Source organism: Pleurodeles waltl, chromosome 2_2, assembly GCF_031143425.1.
Source record: "Pleurodeles waltl isolate 20211129_DDA chromosome 2_2, aPleWal1.hap1.20221129, whole genome shotgun sequence".
Classification (NCBI taxonomy): Eukaryota; Metazoa; Chordata; class Amphibia; order Caudata; family Salamandridae; genus Pleurodeles; species Pleurodeles waltl.
This window is the reverse complement of record NC_090439.1, coordinates 246,431,340-246,456,067: the sequence shown is the minus strand read 5'-3', so window position 1 is coordinate 246,456,067 and position 24,728 is coordinate 246,431,340. Positions and strand designations below refer to the sequence as shown.

Sequence of the window (24,728 nt, the reverse complement as noted above, 5' to 3'; positions counted from 1 at the left end):
CAGGCGGTAGCCAATGTGCTGACCACCTTTAGGTGACTACACCATTATGGCTGCTTCCGCTGGGAAGTGGGCATAACTAATTCCTTCCAATCAAGGTGGAGGAATTTGAAAAGTAGGGTCTACTTCAGCTCGTCCACCTTAGGGTTGGGACACCCCTCCTAATTTAACTATTTTTCCCATCTGTGTTGCCGCCAAAAGTGGGGTCAGGACGTGGGGGTGGGCGACAGTCATCTCCATCATCTGGAGAGACCTGGGTTGCATTTAAAGGCGGCAAAGGCCTTTGAAGCTTCCCGCCCTGGAATGTTCATCAGGCTCTGGATGAGGTGTTATCGCTCAGAGAAGGTCTTTGTTCTTGGCCTCAGAGCGTTGGCCCTCACCTCAGGGGGCCAGAACTAGGTCTAGGGTGGCTGCACAGGTTTGTACCAGTCAGTGAAGACAGCAGTAGCTGGTTAAGTTTTCAGGGGGCACCTCTCTGGTGCCCTCTGTGTGCATTTATTAATAAATCCCTCACAGTGGTCAGTGAGGGTTTATCATTCTGATATGTTGGATACCAAACATCCCAGGATTCAGAGAAGCCATCACGTAACTGTGAAACTCGTAATGACCAGTGTCCAGCACATGCATTTAAAATGTCTTTCCTGTGCACTTAGTATTCCCAGAATCAACAGAGGCACAGCGGGGGCATATCTGCTCATGCATTTATGCCCTCCCATGTGCCTGGATGCACCCAGCTTTAGGGGTGACTTACACTGGCACATGCAATAATAGGGGACCTGGCACACATGGGTGTGTGACAGGTTGTTTTTCAATTTAGCCTGCATCACCACACACAGTCTGCAATGGCAGCACTGTGTGGGTTAGGAGAGGGTTCCCTCAGGGTGGCACAATTGGTGCTGCAGCCCTCGGAGACCTTCCTAAGTACCCCATGACCTAGGTACCAGGGGTACCTTTTACTAGGGAATTACAGTGGTAGCTAAAGAGCTTTCTAACTGTGCAAAACAGCTGCACAGTTTTGGGGAAAGAGATCTGGCACTGGGGACCTGTTTAGCAGGGAGCCTGTGCACTAACAGTCAAAGCCACATCGGAAATCGGGAAAAAGTGGAGGGCTAACCATGTTGAAAAGGATGCTTTCCTGCACTAATGCTAATCGCTTTTTTCGTTTTAGTTCCTTTTTAATTTAATATTTGCCTGTTAAGTGTTTGGTGGCCCTCTGGCTTTTTCGCGAGCTGCGGGAAGGCATTTTTGGCTGCTGCCAGATATGTTCATTGTTGATTTGTTTCTGTTCTTGACTCTACTAGCTGACACTATTGGCCTCCGCTCCTATTGGTATGCCACAAAATTCCACTCCTGAAAATCCAGGGGGAGGGGAGATTAGGTGGGGTGGTCATTTTGCTTCGTACAGACCTCTCCTTTACCCTGGACAGTACATACAGGGATCATGAGGGACAACAGATAATCATAGGCCGTACCCTAACACGACTGTTGTAGGAAGTTGGCTCTGTATGTGCTATTTCAAAGTAAGGAATAGCATGCACAGAGTCCAAGGGTTCCCCTTAGAGGTAAGATAGTGGCAAAAAGAGATAATACTAATGCTCTATTTTGTGGTAGTGTGGTCGAGCAGTAGGCTTATCCAAGGAGTAGTGTTAAGCATTTGTTGTACATACACACAGGCAATAAATGAGGAACACACACTCAGAGACAAATCCAGCCAATAGGTTTTGTTATAGAAAAATATATTTTCTTAGTTTATTTTAAGAACCACAGGTTCAAATTCTACATGTAATATCTCATTTGAAAGGTATTGCAGGTAAGTACTTTAGGAACTTTGAATCATTACATTAGCATGTATACTTTTTACATAAAACACAATAAGCTGTTTTAAAAGTGGACAGTGCAATTTTCACAGTTCCTGGGGGAGGTAAGTTTTTGTTAGTTTTGTCAGGTAAGTAAACCACTTACAAGTCTCAGGTTTGGGTACAAGGTAGCCCACCGTTGGGGGTTCAGAGCAACCCCAAAGTTACCACACCAGCAGCTCAGGGCCGGTCAGGTGCAGAGGTCAAAGAGGTGCCCAAAACGCATAGGCTGCAATGGAGAGAAGGGGGTGCCCCGGTTCCGGTCTGCCAGCAGGTAAGTACCAGCGTCTTCGGAGGGCAGACCAGGGGGGTTTTGTAGGGCACCGGGGGGGACACAAGTCAGCACAAAAAGTACACCCTCAGCAGCGCGAGGGTGGCCGGGTGCAGTGTGCAAACACGCATCGGGTTTTCAATGTTGTTCAATGAGAGATCAAGGGATTTCTTCAGCGTCGCAGGCAGGCAAGGGGGGGGGGCTCCTCGGGGTAGCCACCACCTGGGCAAGGGAGAGGGCCTCCTGGGGGTCACTCCTGCACAGGAGTTCCGTTCCTTTCGGTGCAGGGGGCTGCGGGTGCAGAGTCTTTTCCAGCCGTCGGGAAATGGAGTTCAGGCAGTCGCGGTCAGGGGGAGCCTCGGGATTCCCTCTGCAGGCGTCACTGTGGGGGCTCAGGGGGGACAACTTTGGTTACTCACGGTCTCGGAGTCGCCGGAGGGTCCTCCCTGAGGTGTTGGTTCTCCACCAGTCGAGTCGGGGTCGCCGGATGCAGTGTTGCAAGTCTCACGCTTCTTGCGGGGAGTTGCAGGGGTCTTTAAATCTGCTCCTTGAAACAAAGTTGCAGTTCTTTTGGAGCAGTGCCGCTGTCCTCAGGAGTTTCGTGTCTTTCTTGAAGTCGGGCAGTCCTCAGAGGATTCAGAGGTCGCTGGTCCCTTGCAAAGCGTCGCTGGAGCAGGTTTCTTTGGAAGGCAGGAGACAGGCCGGTAAGTCTGGGGCCAAAGCAGTTGGTGTCTTCTGTTCTTCCTCTGCAGGGGTTTTTCAGCTCAGCAGTCTTCTTCTTGTAGGTTTCAGGAATCTAAATTCTTAGGTTCAGGGAAGCCCTTAAATACTAAATTTAAGGGCGTGTTTAGGTCTGGGGGGTTAGTAGCCAATGGCTACTAGCCCTGAGGGTGGGTACACCCTCTTTGTGCCTCCTCCCAAGGGGAGGGGGTCACATCCCTAATCCTATTGGGGAATCCTCCATCTGCAAGATGGAGGATTTCTAAAAGTTAGAGTCACTTCAGCTCAGGACACCTTAGGGGCTGTCCTGACTGGCCAGTGACTCCTCCTTGTTATTCTCATTATTTTCTCCGGCCTTGCCGCCAAAAGTGGGGGCCGTGGCCGGAGGGGGCGGGCAACTCCACTAGCTGGAGTGTCCTGCGGTGCTGGCACAAAGGGGTGAGCCCTTGAGGCTCACCGCCAGGTGTGACAGCTCCTGCCTGGGGGAGGTGTTAGCATCTCCACCCAGTGCAGGCTTTGTTACTGGCCTCAGAGTGACAAAGGCACTCTCCCCATGGGGCCAGCAACATGTCTCGGTTGTGGCAGGCTGCTGGAACTAGTCAGCCTGCACAGACAGTCGGTTAAGGTTTCAGGGGGCACCTCTAAGGTGCCCTCTGGGGTGTATTTTACAATAAAATGTACACTGGCATCAGTGTGCATTTATTGTGCTGAGAAGTTTGATACCAAACTTCCCAGTTTTCAGTGTAGCCATTATGGTTCTGTGGAGTCCGTGTTTGACAGACTCCCAGACCATATACTCTTATGGCTACCCTGCACTTACAATGTCTAAGGTTTGGCTTAGACACTGTAGGGGCACAGTACTCATGTACTGGTGCCCTCACCTATGGTATAGTGCACCCTGCCTTAGGGGTGTAAGGCCTACTAGAGGGGTGACTTATCTATACTGCATAGGCAGTGTGAGGTTGGCATGGCACCCTGAGGGGAGTGCCATGTCGACTTACTCGTTTTGTCCTCACCAGCACACACAAGCTGGCAAGCAGTGTGTCTGTGCTGAGTGAGGGGTCCCCAGGGTGGCATAAGATATGCTGCAGCCCTTAGAGACCTTCCCTGGCATCAGGGCCCTTGGTACCAGGGGTACCAGTTACAAGGGACTTACCTGGATGCCAGGGTGTGCCAATTGTGGAATCAAAAGTACAGGTTAGGGAAAAAACACTGGTGCTGGGGCCTGGTTAGCAGGCCTCAGCACACTTTCAATTCAAAACATAGCATCAGCAAAGGCAAAAAGTCAGGGGGTAACCATGCCAAGGAGGCATTTCCTTACAGTATAACTCACTTGACCTTGTCCAATGCCTGCGCCACCACCAACCCCAAAAATGGGATTTTACATGCTTCTCAAACGTCCTAAAAACCTATTCAAGAAAAGACTATTTCTTGGTATCCGGGTCCTTACTGCCAAGTCTTATAGATACTAAAACCGATGTTGATGTTATCTCTGACCATGACCCAGTTTGGTTGACCCTCAGCTTAGTGACCCCACAACACTTGTTTCCTCGGCCATGGAACCTTAATGATATTGCACTCCTTCGTGATCATATTAAAGATACCATTGAACATTATTTTCCTGAAAATTACACAGGATGTGGCACCTGTGACAGTCTGGGATGAGGCAAAAGTGGTGTTTTGGGGAGAGCTGATCTCTCACACTGCTGCCTTTGGACGGTTAATAAACTCCATCAACAAGAATTAGAGAGTCCGATAAGACAAGTGGAGGCACACCACAGTGAAGGGTCTCCCACAAGATGTTGCACGTCGTCAGCTGCAGTGTGAGCTTGAACATCTCTTAAGTCAGCAGTATAAAAACTGCTTTATATTAACCAAATATGTTATGAAAAAGGGGACAAGGCGGACAGATAAAATTACGCATCCACTCCACCCATCATTGTAACAGGGAACTAGCAGACGAGGAGGGTTGCCTTCACCGCAAGACGGAGGAAATCTGAGCGATTTTTAGTAACTATTATTGTAGTCTTTAGCAAGCCCAACAGCATGACGCTGAGCGACACTATGATTACCTCAGCACCTATAGCCCTCAGGACAGATCAGAAGAGTTGCGCCTTCTGGAGCAAGATATCACTCAGATGAGGTTTGAGCAGTTATAGCAGCAAACCCTCACGTAAGGCAGCATAATCCCACATAATGCACATGGCCCTGATAGCTACACCACCACATTTTATAAAGCCTATGCCTCTTCTGATCGAGCCTCTACTATGCATTTTTAATTGTTTTTTAACATCTGGGTTGGTTATCGATACTGCGTTGGAGTCGCACAGCAATCTTCTTCTGAAACCCAGTAAATCTGCCACACAATGTCATTCCTTTCGGCCCATCGATGGGATGTGAATCTATCTGCTTGAATTCTGGTTGCTTGACTACGCTACTCACGCTGACTATAATTGCCCCAACACAATTGACCTTCATCCGCAATAGACCAGTAAACGACAATACTGGTGGCCCTTATGGAGGTAGCTGAGTGTTCACAACTCTCTTGACACTAAGACAGCATTTCATAGGGTAGATTGAAGTTATCTCACCAAAGTCCTGGACAAAATCCCCTTAGGCCCCAAAATGAAAGTTTATTCTGGACCACTTTCCGAAACCTAGCACCAAACCCAAAATCAATGGTTCCTTCTCCCAACCAATTTAGCTTATGCAAGGCACCAGTCAGGGTTGCCTGCATCCCCCCATTTTAGCTCTCATGATGGAACCATTAGTAGCAAAGATACAAGCCAACCCTCAGATCTCGGGCATGACATTTGGTGGCCCCGAACATAAGCTGGCCTTATTTGCCGATGACATCCTCTGTTTTATTACTAACCCAGTACCACTTTTCAACCCCTAATGGAGGAGCTGCATGCCTTCTCTCAAGTGTTGGGCTTCAAAGTCAGCTTCACTAAGTCACAGGGTGTGGGGGTTGCAGATCCCCAAAACAGTTTAGAGGACCCCACTAGACATGCTGGCTTTCAGTGGTAGACGTCGGCCATCCCTTATCTAGGAATTTATCTGCCACCTCTCATAAAGGACTTATACACTTGCAATATTAACACGTTGGGTTGGGCAGACTCGATAGCTTGAAAATGAATGTTATGCCTGGACTGTTATACGTGCTCCAAACTCTCCCGCATACTCTCCCCCCTTCATCACTTAAGCATATCCAGGCGAAAATGCTGGCTTTTTTTATGGAGAGGTAAGTCACCAAGAGTGGTGGGTGCAACACTGAGCAAGCTGGTTTCAGAGGTGGTTTGGTATTTCACGACATTTCCGCTTATGTTCTGGCAGCCCAACTCCGCCCCTCCTTGGACTGGAATCATGACGCTGGCAAGAAACCCTGGGACCAGGTGGAGCAGGCCTTTTCCCCTTCCCTTCTGACAGGGTGATTATGGCTAGTGAAGTCTTTCCAAGCACAATCCCCTCCCGTGTTGCCTTTGACATTGCTGCTCACGTCTTACTGGCGAGATGTATGCCAACAAAAAGCATTCATGACACCTCTGTCACACAATCCCGACTTCGTTCCGGCATGACAGATCCCAGTTCTTTTAGCTGGAATCTGGGACACCCCCCTGTTCTAGGGGATTTCTTTGACGATGGCGATGGCGATTTGCGGTTGAGGAATGACTTGATTGCCAAATTTGCCCTCACTCGACATCATGGCTTCAAGTTTACTCAGGCATTTCACTGGGCAGGCAGAACCCAAGCACGTCTAGCATGTCAATGCGATGCTGCCTCTATAGTGTCCCTTTACTTGAACAACATACGCCGCAAAGGTATCTTGGAGCTCTATCGATATCTCCTTAAGTTGACCCCCTAAACTCCCCCACCCAAAAAAAAATAAAAAAAACAAAACAAACATAACTATACTGACACTTTGGTACTTAACACTTATTCCTTGACCAACATGTTTGAGGGTTCCGATTTGTGCTTGTTCTGGAATGGATGCAGTGAGAGGGGAACCTTTTTAAATACGTGGTGGTCATGCCCCGTGATTCAGTCTTCCTGGGTGGAGATACAGAGCATAGAGCAGGCCATCACCAATGTCCACCTCCCACTGGAATTACAAACTATTCTGCTGGGTGATCTAGGGGCCGACAGACTTCTCCCTCAACAACCCCTCAGGGCTTCCTTAAATCTCAACTACTCTTGGCAGCACAACTCTGTATCGCACCATTCTAGAAACAGCCCCTTTCTCCTTCTATAAATATGTGGTAGGGAAGCGTTTGGTGCATTTATGCTAAGGAAAAACTCGGCGGCTCTCATCGGTGATAGGGTAGCCAAATTCTATGCTACTTGGCGCCCCTTCACCACCTATGTCAAGCTATTGCACAGGGCAATAGGTCTCCATAGGTTGATGTCCAAATCACTGGGTGCATCCGACATCCATATCGTGTCTATCTCTGAACCGGACTATGGTTCTGTCGAACTGTGAACACAGTGTGGGACTAGGGTGGCAATTGTCTCAGCTAATGATCCTCCCATTATGTGCAAGTCTGATATATTATCTCTGGTGACTGTGCGATGTGTCATGTTTACCAGTTTTCACCTGAAAATGCAAAATAAAATTGTTAAACTAAAAACTAAGGGCCTGCCACAGGAGCTCTGTTAACATTCGCCCATTGAGCCATTCTACGCAGTCTGTAGGAGATCCCCATCCTCTCTGCTATTGGACGTACTTTGTTTACCATTCTACCTACAATGCAATCACCTTCTTTCTCATGCACCACAGCACTTGTATTCTTCATGCACAGTGAGATTGTTCATCGTTCGGATGATGACCAGACATACGGTGTAAAGCTGAAACACCATTGACAGTATTACAGTAGTAAAGGACATTTGATTGATTCAAAAGAGAACACTATAGATTTTGTTCAAAATGTAGGACTTTTAAGTACCTCTCCCCAAAAAGGAAATCTATTTTCCCTAAATGCGAGCACTATTTTGGCCACTTTTTTTTTTTTTTACTTTTAGAACCATGTGTTCACGATAACCACTGAGCGCCTTCTCATCATTAATATATGTACAAATATTGTAGTATATTACCAGTCTTGTCTTTTTGCTATTATCATATTTACAATACACTTAGAAGTAGTGACCAAACTGTATAACAGTGATTAAAGAAATGGGAGCATGATTATGAAACGGTTAAAGACCGTGTACAGAACAATTGCAGTGCATTGCATGGTATATAAAGTCCCCATCTTTCAGTTCATTATACTCTGTGTTCAAGTAATTAAACAAAAAACAAAAAAAAACGTCCTTATGGCTGTATATGTCAACTACGTTACAACTCTTTTAGATTACAGGAGCATCATCAGGACTAAGTTCACTGGGCATAGTGAACGTGGATTTATGGTTGCAAAACTGAAATTCATCAGTTTAAGCTCAAGCCCTGTCAATGTACTTCGTTTGACCTCTAATATCCCAGGACTCATGAAATGTAATTAACATATTTGAATACATAAATGAAGTAGAACTGCCCTATTTAGGACAAAGCGACGTTGGACTGACATGCAAACAGTTTCCCAAAAGAAAAAGTGCGTGTAAAGCTATTGAAACATACGTTGTACTTAATTGCAACTACTCAAGCTTTCATCCTGTAGTTCTACATGTGTATTTTAACTATTTATTGAGTTAGATGCATTGCCGTGTAGACATATGACAATACAGTAAATTGATTTTACGAATTACATCCTTTTTATTTAGGGCAATCTTATAACACAATTGGCATTAAAATCCATTCACTAAATGGGTCTCCCCTTACATGGGTCTTCTACAAAGTATTTTGTTAAAAGTCTAGGTTGTAAGTCCTTAAATACTTGGGCTCACAAACTTACTCTATTTTAAGCTTGTTTCGATATTGAGGAAGAAAGTATTAACATGGATACCGCGTCTTTGTTAGTCAATTATTTGTGGCACAAATCCTTTATTCTTATTTCTTTTTTTTTTTTTTATGCCACTTTATCTACTAAATAGTGTTGGCGCGTTTAAGCACACTGTAATGTCTGTTAGGCCTCACCAGGACATTCCTGTGGACCTTAAAGGACTCAGACATGCTGAAAAGTAAAAACCCATCAATGTTTCATAGGTCTTGTTATTCTCCCACTAATTCTCACTTTCGCAGTAGAACTAACATCACTAAATTCAGCGTTCCAATATAGCTCTAATCTCCCTAATGACTATGGATGGAAGAAAGTCATCTCCGTGCACAGAAAAGAAAAAGTGCGCATACTGGCTTGTGCAGATTGATACATCCATGCCTGTACGCCTGAGCTCTGGCAAGCAAAACACTTTCACGTTAGTTATTGATTTTCTATATTTCACAAACTTCTGCTTTGGGAGTAGGTTTGTTAAATGCAAAAAGGAATGTCAAGTAAGCATAAAGAAGTCATGACACCCACCCATAATTCAGTTTTTGACTTTAGTGCATCCACTGCACTAGCACTGGTATGTGCACTTACGGCAGAGAGATTTCTGAGATGCAGGAGGGGATGTCTTAATATCAATTGCAGTGCCTAGTATTATTTATGAAGTCCCCATCTTTCAGTTCATTTACTCTGCATTAAAGTAATCGTCAACAATGGTCGTTATGGCTGTGTACGTCAACTAGGTTTCAAATGAATGGGATGAGCACACGCCGGAATCTATGTCAATATCAGATGTGAAACGCAAATGAGAGAAAGTCAGGCTATGGTTTAAGAGAGCTAGGGAAAGGAATTTCATGGCCAAGTAGGCAGAATCACCTTCACTTCTGCAATGGGCAATGAATACCTCGAAAAATGAAGCAAAGGATGTGAAAAGGAATAAGGATGTGAAAAAAAAAGATGGAGATCAGTGCGAAGGTGAGCGCACAAGCACAAAAACACTGAATAACTTACTGGAACCTACATAGGAGGAACAAGACCAGCTTCCTGGAAGTAGAGTAATGTATTCACCGGCTTCCATAAGAAAAAGGTAACCTAAATGAGATCGAGCAGTAAATCCAAAATATCGAGGAATAATTAAAGATAATGTAGCTATTTCCAAGAGGCAAAAGGTAGCAACCTGAATGAACGAACATCATGAGGAAAAGGTAACAATCCATCTTCAAACGAACTGTAGTACTGCAAAGGTCGAGCTGCTGAAAGCAAGATCCCCAGCCAGGAATAACTTCGGGATTAGCATTTCAAGGAGCACCACAATCAAAATTGGTGCATAGCAGGGAAAATGAGACTGTACGGTCCCAATTAATAGAGGTGTAAATTGGTTAAAAAAATAATAATGTTAATTACGGTGCAAGTCAGTACAAAGATTTGAAAAGTGTGGTAATATCAAGTAATACTGATGCACTACAGGAAAAAGAGACAATCCCAATTATAAATAAGGCATCAATAGCCAGAAAAAAAACATCATTATACTGTCGTTATGAACTAAAGTCCGACAAGGGCGATAATGGTAGGGTGCCAGCCAACCATCAGATAGCACAAAAAATATTCTGCTGCGCAGAGGCGTCCCTAACACCCGTCACCCTCTCTACCTTAGAAGCTACAGCGGGAGTGGAGTTCTTAACAGGCCTTTTCTGTCTGCAACCCGGCAGGCAAAGGCTCATAAATAACGTGGAAGGATGGGTGAACGGGTGGTGAGATAAAGTATGGATGCATGAGTGAGGTAAAGTACGGAAGGCCGAGTGAAAGGATGGGTAGATTATCAGGGTGGATGGACGAAGTTAAAGGGTGGATAGATGGATGAGGGAAAGTATGGATGATGCAGCGCCATGAGCCCCCAGCTTTAGCTGCTACAGCGGGATTAAGTTCTTGATGAGCCTCTTCTGTCTACAACTTGGCGGACAAAGGTGAGTAACAGAATGGATGGATGAGTTAGTGTAACGGTGGATTGATGAGTTTGTGTAGAGGTGCACGGATGGTTGAGTGTAAGGATGGATGGGTAGATCGTTAAATGAAAGGATGGATGAATGACAGAATGATGGATGAGTGAAAGGGAGGGGGATGGATAGAAGAAAGGGTGGATGGACTAGTGAAAGGATGGATAAGAGGGTGGATGAGAGACAGGATGATGCATTAGTGAAAAAATGGAAGAATGAGTGAAAGGGGGTGGCGGGAAGGATGGAAGAAAAGATGGAGGGATAGGTGAAAGAATGCATGGATGAGTGAAAGGGAGGGTGCATGATGAAAGGGATGAAGAAAAGATGAGTAAAAGAATAGATGAATGTGTGAAAGGAAGGTTGAATGGATTGTCAGAAGTTAAAGCAGGATGGATAAGCAAGAGGATATACATGGATGAGTGGAAGAGTGGGTGTAAGAGTGGATGGACTTTTGAAAGGATGGGTGAATAAGTGAAAGGGTGGATGGGCGAGTAAAAGGATGGATGGGTGAAAAGGAGGATGATGTAGTGAAATGGTGGATGGATCGATGGAGTAAATGGATGTATGGATGGATGAGTGAAAGGGTGGATGGATGAGCCAAAAGGTGAATGGAGAGACGGATAGGTGAAATGGTGGATAGATGGATGGGTTAAATGGATAGGTTTGAAGATGAGCAGACAGACGGAATAGTGAAGGAATAAATATGGATGAAAGAATGAACAGATGACAGAATATAAAGATAAAATAGAAGATATCAGCTGGTGGATGAAAGGAGGAATGGATAGATGTTTGGATGAAAGAGACAAGGCGGCTCTTCTGAGGTGGGTTGTGATAGCGTGCTTCGTTAGCCTGGTGCCATAACAGCTTTGGTTTGAAGTGGTGGTATTTTAATTTTATGGTTACTTCCTTACTGCTGTCCGTGAACAAGGATGGAGGCACATCAGGTCGCCTACTAGCTCATCTGGTTAGAGTTAAGCCTAGCAGCAGCCCTTGGCAATTTGAAGAAGGCTAGGCGATTTTAGTATTTTCCCACTTCAATGCAGAATCCAGTCTGCCTCCATGGGACTGTAACTGGATGACATCACCCTTCCAGGGATTAGACCCTGAAGGACAGCTACACAAGACTCCTGAAACCAATCAAGTGAGGAACAATGGACTGACGAACCCCCGATCCCACTCCTGTAACCTAATACAACTTTGGTGGCACTTTGAAGACAGTTTACGAACAGCCGATGGCAGCCAACATATAATGGCTTGTACTGGTGTTATAAATTGTCTCTGTCACTAAGTATCTCAAATAAAAAGCAGTAACAAAAGAAATTAATGTTTTTAAAAAAACTGGCACTTGTTTACGCTGGTGACTATACTTCACCTTCTCATCATGTATCAACAATTCCCATAAAAAATAGTTGTACGATGTGCTCATGATGAAAAGCAATGAAAATGTCACTTACCCAGTGTACATCTGTTCGTGGCATCAGTCGCTGAGATTCACATGGTATGCATGAGCTCGCCATCTGGTGTTGGGTCGGAGTGTTACAAGTTGTTTTTCTTCGAAGAAGTGTTTTCGAGTCACGGGACCGAGTGACTCCTCCTTCTGTGCTCATTGCGCATGGGCGTCGACTCCATCTTCGATTGTTTTCCCCGCAGAGGGTGAGGTAGGAGTTGTACTATAGTAATAGTGCCCGCGCAATGAAAAATGTAAGTATGTACCTATTAAAGGATTAAATAATATATATACAAATGTACAAAATTGAAGGTAACTTCTGAACTGCTACAGGCTTCCGGGGAGGTGGGTGGGTCCATGTGAATCTCAGCGACTGATGCCACGAACAGATGTACACTGGGTAAGTGACATTTTCAGTTCGATGGCATCTGTCGCTGTAGATACACATGGTATGCATAGACTAGTAAGCAGTTAGTTCCCCATAAGCGGTGGTTTAGCCTGTAGGAGTAGAAGTTGTCTGAAATAGAGTTCTTAATACAGCTTGACCTACTGTAGCTTGTTGTGCGGATAGCACATCTATACAGTAGTGTTTGGTGAATGTGTGAGGCGTAGACCAAGTGGCTGCCTTACATATTTCCTGCATTGGGATGTTTCCTAAAAAGGCCATTGAAGCACCTTTTTTCCTTGTTGAATGTGCCCTGGGAGTAATGGGCAGTTGTCTTTTTGCTTTAAGGTAGCAGATTTGGATGCATTTAACTATCCATCTGGCTATACCTTGTTTTGATATTGGGTTACCTGCATGAGGTTTTTGGAATGCAATAAATAGCTGTTTAGTTTTTCTGATGTTTTTTGTTCTGTCAATGTAGTACATTAATGCTCTTTTGACATCTAATGTATGTAGTGCTCTTTCAGCCACAGAATCTGGCTGTGGGAAAAAAACTGGTAGTTCTACCGTTTGATTTAGATGGAATGGTGAAATAACTTTGGGTAAAAATTTTGGATTAGGTCGTAGGACGACCTTATTTTTATGTATTTGTATAAAAGGCTCTTGTGTTGTGAACGCTTGAATTTCACTTACTCTTCTTAGAGATGTAATGGCGATGAGAAAGGCAACTTTCCAGGTTAGGAATTGTATTCCGCAAGAGTGCATGGGTTCGAAAGGTGGGCCCATGAGTCTTGTTAGAACCACGTTTAGGTTCCATGAAGGAACAGGTGGTGTTCTTGGTGGTATAATTCTTTTAAGCCCTTCTATGAATGCTTTGATAACTGGTATCCTATACAAGGAAGTTGAATATGTAGTTTGCAGGTATGCAGATATTGCTGCAAGGTGTATTTTAATAGAAGAGAAGGCTAGCTTTGCTTTTTGTAAATGGAGCAAGTAATTTACTATATGTTTTGGAGTTGCGTCTAGTGGTTGTATCTGATTATGATGGCAGTACCAAACAAATCTTTTCCACTTACTTGCGTAGCAGTGTCTAGTGGATGGCCTTCTGGCCTGCTTTATGACTTCCATACACTCTTGGCTAAGTTGTAAGTGTCCGAATTCTAGGATTTCAGGAGCCAGATTGCTAGATTCAGCGATGCTGGGTCCGGGTGTCTGATCTGTTGGTTGTGTTGCGTTAACAGATCTGGTTTGTTGGGCAGTTTGATGTGTGGTACTACAGACAGATCTAGCAGTGTTGTGTACCAGGGTTGTCTTGCCCACGTTGGTGCTATTAAAATGAGTTTGAGTTTGTTTTGACTCAATTTGTTTACTAGGTAAGGAAGGAGAGGGAGAGGAGGAAAAGCGTAAGCAAATATTCCTGACCAGTTCATCCATAGGGCATTGCCTAGGGATTGCTTGTGTGGGTATCTGGACGCGAAGTTTTGGCATTTTGCATTCTCTTTTGTTGCAAATAAGTCTATTTGTGGTGTTCCCCAGAGTGTGAAGTAGGTGTTCAGAATCTGTGGGTGGATTTCCCATTCGTGGACTTGCTGGTGATCTCGAGAGAGATTGTCTGCCAGCTGATTCTGGATCCCTGGAATAAACTGTGCTATTAGACCAATTTGATGGTGGATTGCCCACTTCCATATTTTTTGAGCTAACAAGCTTAACTGCGTTGAATGTGTTCCTCCTTGTTTGTTTAGATAATACATCGTTGTCATGTTGTCTGTTTTGACAAGGATGTATTTGTGGGTTATGATTGGTTGGAAAGCTTTTAGTGCTTGAAAAACTGCTAATAATTCTAGATGATTTATATGCAGTTTTGTTTGATGTATGTTCCATTGTCCTCTTATGTTGTGTTGATTGAGATGTGCTCCCCACCCTGTCATGGAAGCATCTGTTGTTATTACGTACTGTGGCACTGGGTCTTGGAAAGGCCGCCCTATGTTTAAATTTATACTGTTCCACCATAGAAGCGAGAGGTAAGTTTGGCGGTCTAGCAACACCAGATCTAGAAGGTGACCCTGTGCTTGAGACCACTGTGAGGCTAGGCACTGTTGTAAGGGCCTCATGTGCAGTCTTGCGTTTGGGACAATGGCTATGCATGAGGACATCATGCCTAGGAGCTGTAGTATTGTTCTTGCTTGTATTGTTTGGTTTGGAGACATGTGTTGAATGACCCTGTTGAAATTGTGGATCCTTTGTGGAGTTGGCGTTGCTACTCCTTTTGTCGTGTCTATTATGGCTCCTAGATATTGCTGTACTTTGCTTGGCAGAATGTTTGATTTTGCAAAGTTGACGGTGAACCCTAGTTTGCAGAGGGTTTGTATGACTTGATTTGTGTGGTTTGAGCATTGTGTGAGCGAACTGGTTTTGATTAGCCAGTCGTCTAGATACGGGAACACATGTATTTGCTGCCTTCTGATGTGTGCAGCGACTACTGCTAGGCATTTTGTGAATACTCTTGGAGCGGTTGTTAAACCAAAAGGCAATACTTTGAATTGGTAATGTATTCCTTTGAATACAAACCTTAGATATTTCCTGTGTGATTGATGTATTGGTATATGGAAATATGCGTCCTTGAGGTCTAGGGTTGTCATGTAGGCGTGTTTTTTGAGCAATGGTAACACTTCTTGTAGTGTGACCATGTGAAAGTGGTCTGATTTGATGAATGTGTTTACTACCCTGAGGTCTAGAATTGGTCTCAGTGTTTCGTCCTTTTTTGGTATCAAGAAGTACAGTGAATAAACTCCTGTGTTTATTTGTGTGCTTGGTACTAATTCTATTGCATTTTTTTGCAGTAGTGCTTGAACTTCTATCTCTAGAAGCTGTGAATGGTATTTTGATAAATTTTGTGATTTTGGTGGTATGTCTGGAGGGAATTGCATGAATTCTATGCAATAACCATGTTGGATAATTGCTAGGACCCATGTGTCTGTAGTTATTTTGTCCCATGCTTCGTAATATTGACGTATTCTCCCCCCCACTGGTGTTGTGTGGGAGGGGTGAGTGACGTGTGAGTCACTGCTTGTTGGTAGTGGTTTTGGGGCTTTGAAATCTTCCTCTATTCCTAGGGAATTGCCCCCCTCTATACTGGCCCCGAAAACCTCCCCTGTACTGTCCCTGGTAGGTGGGCGGTGCGGACTGTGAGGTGCTAGATTGTGTGGCCTGACCCCGAAACCCTCCTCTAAAAGGTGTTTTGCGGAAGGTGTTATAAGATCCTCTGCTCTGCGGGGAGTAGAGTGCGCCCATGGCCTTGGCAGTGTCAGTGTCCTTCTTGAGCTTTTCTATGGCTGTGTCGACCTCCGGACCGAACAGAAGTTTTTCGTTTACTGGCATGTTAAGCACTGCCTGCTGAATTTCTGGCTTGAATCCAGACGTTCTGAGCCATGCGTGCCTACGGATGGTAACCGACGTATTAATGGTCCTTGCGGCCGTGTCTGCTGCATCCATGGAGGAGCGTATTTGATTGTTGGAAATGTTTTGACCCTCCTCAACAACCTGTTTTGCTCTTTTTTGCAGATCTTTTGGGAGATGTTCAATGAGATGCTGCATCTCATCCCAGTGGGCTCTGTCGTATCGCGCTAGCAGCGCTTGTGAATTTGCGATGCGCCACTGGTTTGCTGCTTGGACAGCAACCCTCTTCCCGGCTGCATCGAATTTCCTGCTATCTTTATCTGGGGGAGGTGCATCCCCAGAAGTGTGTGAATTTGCCCGTTTTCTGGCAGCCCCTACCACCACAGAATCTGGTGGCAGCTGAGAGGTGATGAATACAGGGTCCGTAGGAGGCGCCTTATACTTTTTGTCCACCCTAGGCGTCACTGCCCTACTTTTAACTGGCTCCTTGAAAATGTCCTTTGCATGGCGTAGCATGCCTGGGAGCATCGGCAGGCTTTGGTAGGAGCTGTGGGTTGAAGAGAGGGTGTTAAATAAAAAATCATCCTCTACTTCTTCCGAGTGTAGTTCCACATTATGGAATAGTGCTGCTCTAGCCACCACTTGTGAGTAGGCTGTGCTGTCTTCCGGTGGTGATGGCCTAGTTGGGTATGTGTCTGGGCTGTTATCAGACACTGGTGCGTCGTACAAGTCCCACGCATCCTGATCTTGGTCATCGTGGCTCATGGCGGTGTGAGCTGGCGAATGTGACGGGGTGTAAGTTGGCGAAGCCGGAGTTACAGGTGGAGGCGAGGGAGGAGGTGTTACCTTTTGTGCTGTTTGTTGCTGAGGAGTAAACTGAAGCGTTCTCTTTCGTTTGACAGGTGGAAGGGTACTGATCTTCCCAGTCCCCTGCTGAATAAAGATACGCTTTTGCGTGTGATCCACGTCAGTGGATTGCAGTTCTTGTTCAAATCTAGGTTTCTTCATTTGTGAAGACATAGAATGCTCTTCAGTATAGGAGCCTGAAACAGGGTCTGATGTCGCTTTTTTCGGCTCCGAAAACCCTGTTGATTGTTTTTTCGGCTCCGAGGTAACCCTCTTTTTCTGTGCCGAAAATTCTTGGCCTCTATGGTCTTCGGCGCCACTGTCTCGGCGTCGATCCGTGTCGACACCGAACTCTCGGTGTCGATGCTTCTGTTTAGCACTCTCTCGGTCCCGAGGAGGCTGCGTGCCGGTGTCTCGACCGAAGTCGGACGATCTCGACACTGAATGGGCCTTTTTCGGTGCCGATTGTTGGTCACCGAGAATTTGGGTGGAGCCATGGCCGGTTGGCAGTGGCGTCCCCTGGGCCTTCTTTCCTTTTTTAAGTTCTGATCTCGACGTCTTACTCACAGTTTTTGTAGAGTCTAGCTCGTCGGAGTCTGAATCCTGGATGGAAAAGGATTCCTCCTGTTCCTCTTCTGTCTCGAACTGTCGACGCTCCTTTGGCGTGGACGCCATCTGCAGTCTTCTCGCTCGACGGTCGCGCAGAGTTTTTCGGGACCGGAACGCCCGACAGGCCTCACAGGATTCTTCGCTGTGCTCGGGTGACAGGCACAGGTTACAGACCGAGTGTAGGTCCGTATAAGGATATTTGTTGTGGCATTCGGGGCAGAATCGAAACGGGGTCCGTTCCATCGGCGTTGTTCTCCACGCGGTCGGGCCGACTAGGCCCCGACGGGGTGCCGAAATCTACCCCGAAGGGCACCGAAGCGCTTCGATGTTCAACGCGTCGTCGTATGTGTCTATCTCGAACCGGATCGCAACGATACCGTCGAAAATCTTCTGGTTTCAGCTATCTTTCCGTTCCGAAACTCGGAGCGACAGGAACACGTCCGAACCCGATGGCGGAAAGAAAACAATCGAAGATGGAGTCGACGCCCATGCGCAATGAGCACAGAAGGAGGAGTCACTCGGTCCCGTGACTCGAAAACACTTCTTCGAAGAAAAACAACTTGTAACACTCCGACCCAACACCAGATGGCGAGCTCATGCATACCATGTGTATCTACAGCGACAGATGCCATCGAACATGATGTTTAACAAAGAACTGTAATGTGAAAGATCTTCTATTCTGTAAAGGTATATCAGAAGATGTATAAATCGCTACCTTTGTACTTTAGGGGTGAAAAAAAAAAAAAAAAAAAGGGTATGGCTCTCAATCAGTTCCGCAAGACAAAGAGAGGACGAGAGGTTGGTAGAGAAGCGGGTTTAAGTCAGAAAAGTGAAATCACCCAAAATATTGGCAATCAAAAGACATTACAAGATAAACTGTAGAGCAAAGAGAACCACTTAAAAATATTAAAATGAAAAAAAAAGCAAGAGTAAGTACCTGCAAGGGACATCACACAAAATCCTATCATAGAAAAGGACTTCTTTTCTCCCATCATTCTCCACCAGCAACCGTGGGATACTTGAGGCGTCATGATTTACAACCATGATGCAGGGACTGTTCAGCCGCTTGGCCTGGTGAACCAATAAGTAGCAGCGCTTGTTGTCAACGTCGTTTGCAATGACAAATCCCTCTAAGAACAAAAGGTACCTCAATCAGATTATTCAGTGTAGACTTTTTAATCATTATAGGATTTGTATGGCGTAATAAATCTGGGTCACAGATGTGGAGGTTTTAAACGTTGTGAAAGGAAAAGGCCAAGAAGAAAGTGGTTCTAACCATCTTATGGTAACAGAATATTTCTTCAGCACAATTATGTTGCAGCAAAGCAACAACTGATTTGCTCAGAGCTAGAAAATTCACAAATGTAAGTTTGGGCCTTTCTTTGTTTAAAAGGATGAGCCAAACCGTGCATCAATATGAGCACAGGGGTTATTACATTACATTGAATTCTCGCCCTTCTACCAATCATTTCAGCTTACTCAGAATCAATGAAAAAAAATCTTTCATGGTACATTTGTGCCAGATTGAACGGAAGAGTTTAAAGAACCTGAAATCGTGGCAACCTGATTAAATAAAGTTAGACTTCCTAGTAGTAAAGTAACGACAGGTGTAATAAACTCTGTCAGTAATTAATCAAACTAACAGCAAACTAATGGAAAGATCTGACATTTAGTAAGTACCAGTTGAACAACCACCTACCTGGAAAAGGAATATTCATGTCGGCATGCAACATTTCAATTAACTGCGCAGTCTTCGACCCAGGTGCTGCGCACATGTCCAGGATCTAAAAGTCAAGTGTAATTTGTTGAACACGCATAGCCACCATTTAATTTACTGCAAATCCATACATCATTGCACTAGGCTTAAGGTCGATACGTGAGCCAGGATAACAAGTACAAATAACTTTTACAAATTAAAATAAAGGTTCACAAGACATCACCTGGTCATTAAAATGTAAACTAAACCTAAACTTGACTGAGTGCTTTACTGTTTGCATTACCGCTTCCAGGTGTCAGAAAATCAAAATTAATGTTCATTTATGTTTTAGTGAAGGGTCTGCAAATTCAACATCTACCCTTTCCAAGGGACTCTGCTGTACAGTAATGCATTAATCTACAAAGTGTTAAAACACTATTTGTAGGATAGTTTGCAGGCAGCTTTTTATACATAAAAAAAAAGATCGATACAAGGTGATAACAGTTCAAACTTATTTGATACATTGAAAAGTGCAGTTACAAAGGAGGGTGTAAAAACCCAAACATGGACTTTTAAGCCCGTTAAGAACCACTGAAGAAGAGATTGCCAAGATATTAACTTCCATATTGAGTAATGAATTCGGACGGTATGAGTCACATTGTTCTTTGGGTATTACCAATATGACTGCCTGGCGGAGGATCCAGGGGGAAGGACGCCTAGGCCCACTTCCAGGACCATAGTCAGTAACTGAGGGCCCAATAGATTTCTATATCGCTTGAAGTCCGCAGGTGTTTTGTTGGACTATAATTTTGCTGTCACAAGCATTAAACAAGCAAAAGTAATCTCCGTTCTAACTCATCGTATGCCTCCGCATCGAGTACAGGAGTCGTGACAGATGATAAATGTGCAATTTAACCCACTGAGACTGGGCTTTACTGAATTGCTCTTAGAGGTGAGCAAAGGCTTCTGCAATGAGTCACCTGTCTCTGCACTAATTCTCCCAGACCCAATCACCTGGTGCACCCATCTGGCTTCTACTTCCTTCCTACCTAACCAAGCAAGGAACTTCCTGGCCTAATCACAGTCCCGTGTAGTCTACGAAGCGTGTCTAGCATTTGTTTTTTCACACTTTCCTAGGGCCGTTCCGATACTCTGCCCTCGTAATTTCGAATTGCCGAATCCAGGAGGGTTCCAGCTCCAGACTCTGGTCACTTTCAAGCTTTAGAAGCTTATTTTCCAACTGTTCCAGGGATACCACTCCCCGTTTCTGCTTTTGGGCAATCAGACCCTGGGCCCTTTCTGGAAGGACTGTCTTATAGGCTTCCCAAAGCATTACCTTGGATGTAACCAAACCTTCGCAGAGTCCACCCACAGCCCAATGGCAACCTCCCAGTCCTTCAAATCACCCGTTGTGTCCTGGGGGCCCATCCCTATCCAGTAGCACCAAGAAGGGGGGAGGTGGTCAGTCACAAGCCAAATACTGTACCTGATGAACGGCCCCGATTTCCACAGCAGGGGCAACAATGTCATTTAAATGTGAAAACACCTGGTGTGCCCAAGGAAATAAGAGTAGAGCCACTCATTGGGGGTGCTCGTCTCCATAGATCTGAAAGTTTAAAGTGAGAGCAAATTGTGCCACTGGGGAAGTGGGTTTGAGTCTCCCCAGTGTCCCAGTCCTACCTAATTCCAGTGACATCACATCATTAAAATCCCCTCCCATAATGTGCAGAGAGGAATTTGCCTCCACTAACTGTTCAGAAAGTTTTGCCATTGTGGGGACCTGTAGCTGTGGTGGGGCACACACTAATTAGGGTGATATTCGTTCTTCCCCACAGTCCCTGGACCCAACATATCTGCCAACAGGATTCGTCCATCTCTTCACTACCTGAAATGGAGAATTTTCTCTAATCAATATGGCAACCCTCAAGATCCACTGGTCTAAAAGGCATGGGCCAGAACAGTGTAGACACCCCTTCCCAAGAATCTTCACTGTGTCCCTTTGAGATGGATTTCCTGTAAAAGTACCACATCTGGATGTACTATCCAGATATACTACGCAACCAATCTACTCTTAACCTTATCTCCCAGTACATTCACATTCCCCGAAAGGACCCCAATGGCTCTCGAGTCAAGTAGGGGGATATCTGCTTAAGATCCACAGTCAGGTCTATGCCGTATTAAGGAATGCACAGCAGCCAGGACTATTGATTGGGTAATGTTTTGCTTAGCATTCAAAGCCAAGCTACTCACTGGCTGATGTGTCTGAGTCCCCAATAACTCCTATACTTTAACAAACCCTTCTCCCACCCCACCATAACCCCTGCAAGTGTGTGCCCTGGTCAGACCTGACAGCCTTAGGGTGGTCTTCCCCCAGCTTTCTGACTGCCTCCATGTTTTTCATCTCATTTTAGCTAGTTTTAGGACTCTGCCTGCTTTACCACTACTGACCAGTGCTAAAGAACTTGTGCTTTCTCCCCTAAATATGGTAACATTGGCTCATACCCAATCGCCATACTTAATTTACATATAAGGTCCCTATTAATGTGCACTAGATGTGCCCAGGGCCTGCTGCACGGACTGTGCCACCTACACAAGTAGCCCCTTAACCATGTCTTGGGCCTGTCATTGCAAGACCTGTGTGTACAATTTCACTGTCACTTTGACTTAGCATTTATAACTACTTGCCAAGCCTTACATCCCCCTTTTATTACATAAAAGACAACCCTAAGGTAGTCCCATAGGTAACCCATACGGCAGGGGGCTTTGTGAGTAAAAGGAAGGACACTTACTCATATGTTTTAAGTGGAAAACTCCCAAGGTTGTTTAACACTACTGTGAAGCCTGCTCCTCTCATAGGCCAGCATTAGAAATTCCCTAATATGCTTATGAGTGGCAATTTCTGATGTGAAGGAGTGGCATTGTCATGACTGTTATGGTTGGAATGGTAGTGAGAAAACCTGCTCCCTGCTGAAGATGGATTTAACATTACTAATTTAGAAATGCCACTTTTAGAAAGTAGGGATTTCTCTGCACTTATTGCCCTCTGTGCCTTACACCCTATCTCCAAACCACATCTGGTCTGTGTTGGTTGACAGCTCCCCATGTGCATGCCACACAGACAGCCATAAACACAGGATATTCAGGCGCATATGCATTCATCTGGAATCTGATGGTCATCCTGGATAGGAAGGGTGGAGGGGATCTCACTTTTTATTTCAAAGGCAAGTGGCCTGCCCTCACACAAAGGACTGATAAACCTTCCCCCTCCCCTTTACAGGGCTCCTGGCAGACAGGGTTGGATTGAAAGGGGAACCTGTGCACTTCAAAACCACTCTTTGGAGCTTCCCCCATTTCAATGGCACTTTTTGGTATTTATACTGGGCCTGTTACCCTACCAAATCAGACACTTCTGGACCTGAAAATGGACTCTGCCAGAGGGACTGCCATGCTGTTCAAAGGACTCATCTGGACTGCTTTGCTGGAAGGACTGCTGTCCTGCTTGTTGCCCTGCTGCCTGCAGGCCCCTGACTTTGCTGGAAGTACTCTGCCTTCTCCCACAATTGCTCTCCAAGGGCTTGGACTGAGCTCAGAGACTCAGGGCCATCAAAAACTTCACCTAGGAGAAGAAAATCCAGCGCACCGGAAAATCAAAGCAACGCTTGCCGGATCGATGCTGCACCTATCTCGTGGCTGAAGAATCACAGCATTGCCTGCTGGATCAACACAGCGCCTGTTGCCTCTTCCAAATGCATTCTGGATTTTCCATGCATTGTCCCTGGGCATCAAAATAACCCTGCATCGCAGTGAGGAACCAAGGCTGTGCTTCACCTTCACCGCGCCAGAAAAAAATTGCACATTACTTTACTTTCCAACACATCTCCTCCTATGCGTTATTTCGGACGAATCCCAGGTACTGTGTTTTAAAAGGATACATCCACTGATTCTTAAGGACTGAGACTTGTGCCTATTGGATTTGTCATTTTATTCCGGGAAACATGATCTATTTTCCAAAACTAGCGTGTAGTACTTTTGTGGTGTTTTCGCTGTGTTACTGTATGAGTTATTGCACAAATACTTTACACATTGCCTTCTAAGTTAAGCCTGCCTGCTCTATGCCAAGCTACCAGAGGGTGAACACAGGATAATTTAGGTTGTGTTGTGACTTACCCTGACTAGGACTGTGGTCCCTGAATGGACAGAGTGCTTAACTCTGCCAACTAGAGACCCAATTTCTAACATTGGTGATCAGTGGAGAGGATAGGACTGGTTTGTGCGGTGCCATACAACAGCTTAATGTATACTACCTACCCACATTTAAAGACCATTTCTGTTTTTTCTGCAATCTTCCCTGCTTTGCATTTTTAATCCTATACATCATGTCGCTTCCACAAGTGGAGCCATGAACTTTGAGCCGGCTAAACTGGAGGAATACACAATTAGCCTGTTGGGAAGCTTTTGCAAGGAGAGGAGGGTACCTGCCAGAGGAGCCACCAAGAACGTGGAGCCTCAAATGGCACTGAGGACCTAGGCAGATTTCCGCTCACAAGAAAATAATGAGTTGGGGAAGCGTGTGAATGGCTCTCCCGATCTACCTGCAGCAGTTGAGGGGGGAGGGAGGCACCCCTGGATTTGAGCTATCTATGAGGGCAGGGACCAGTGTCTAAAGTCACGGCCTGACGGCAGAGGAAAGGAGAGATAATTCCAGCTGAAATTAGCTAAATTTAAAATAAGGAGTAATCTAAGGGTCCCCAAAATAATTTCCAAGGGAGTAGTGGTAACCAGACCCAGTCGGATCTTAAAAAGCAAGGGTATTATGACCATAGGGCAAGGAGGTCTGTACTGAAACTTACAGAGTGCGCCAAGTATGGACACGCCAAGGGTGACTCCAAATGCCCCAAGAGCTCACAACCCCTCTCCCAACCCTCCACCCCCCCCCCCTTAGTGGCCAGACACCTGGAAACGCTAGTGTAACGCTAGGGGAGGAGATAGACCGATATAGTTTTGGGGAACAGACAGAGGTAACCTTATTGTTCATGGGGGAAGCAAATCTGGTGCCTAAAGACCACATGCCTGCCAATACTTCCAAGTCTAGTCGGTGGGACATCATTAATGTGAAACGAGTGGAGCCTCTGAGTGACACAGGAGCCAGCATGATAACTGTCAAGTGTCAGCAGAGCAGGTCCTAACAAACACATTCCACCTAATCATAGTTGCCAACAATTGTGAGAGCCATCTACTGGTGGCTCTGGTTCCGAGAGTGAGTGCGTGTGCGCATGTGCCATTGTGTGCATGTGTGCATGCGGGGGGGTTGGGAGGGCGAGCAGTGGGTCTCTGATACTCTGAAAGTAACTGTGAGCCCTGTCATGCCTGCAGATTGTCTATTAGGTAATGACCTGGAGCACACTACCTAGAGGGAGGTAAACCTCAGGTCTCACTTGAAGATGATGGGATTGCCTGAGTGGGTCTGTGTGACCACACAGTCCATGGCTGCCCAGGAAGAGAGTCAAGGGTGTTAACAATGGCTGATACAACTGCCAAGGAGAGTGACTAGGGGAATGGTAAAACCATCCCTAAAGTTTGTGGTTGAGGTTGAAAG

The 24,728-nt window shown here is 45.5% G+C and overlaps 1 protein-coding gene across 1 annotated transcript in view; it reads right to left on the bottom strand.

Moving 5' to 3' along the window:
- NSUN2 (NOP2/Sun RNA methyltransferase 2) overlaps positions 1–24,728 on the bottom strand; it is a 480,899-nt gene that overhangs the window by 312,197 nt on the left and 143,974 nt on the right. The window contains exons 6-7 of the mRNA XM_069219708.1: positions 19,136–19,220; positions 18,374–18,566 (exon numbers count right to left, since the gene is read on the bottom strand). Of these exons, the coding sequence (XP_069075809.1) occupies positions 18,374–18,566; positions 19,136–19,220 (278 nt within the window). The remainder of the gene's footprint in view (positions 1–18,373; positions 18,567–19,135; positions 19,221–24,728) is intronic.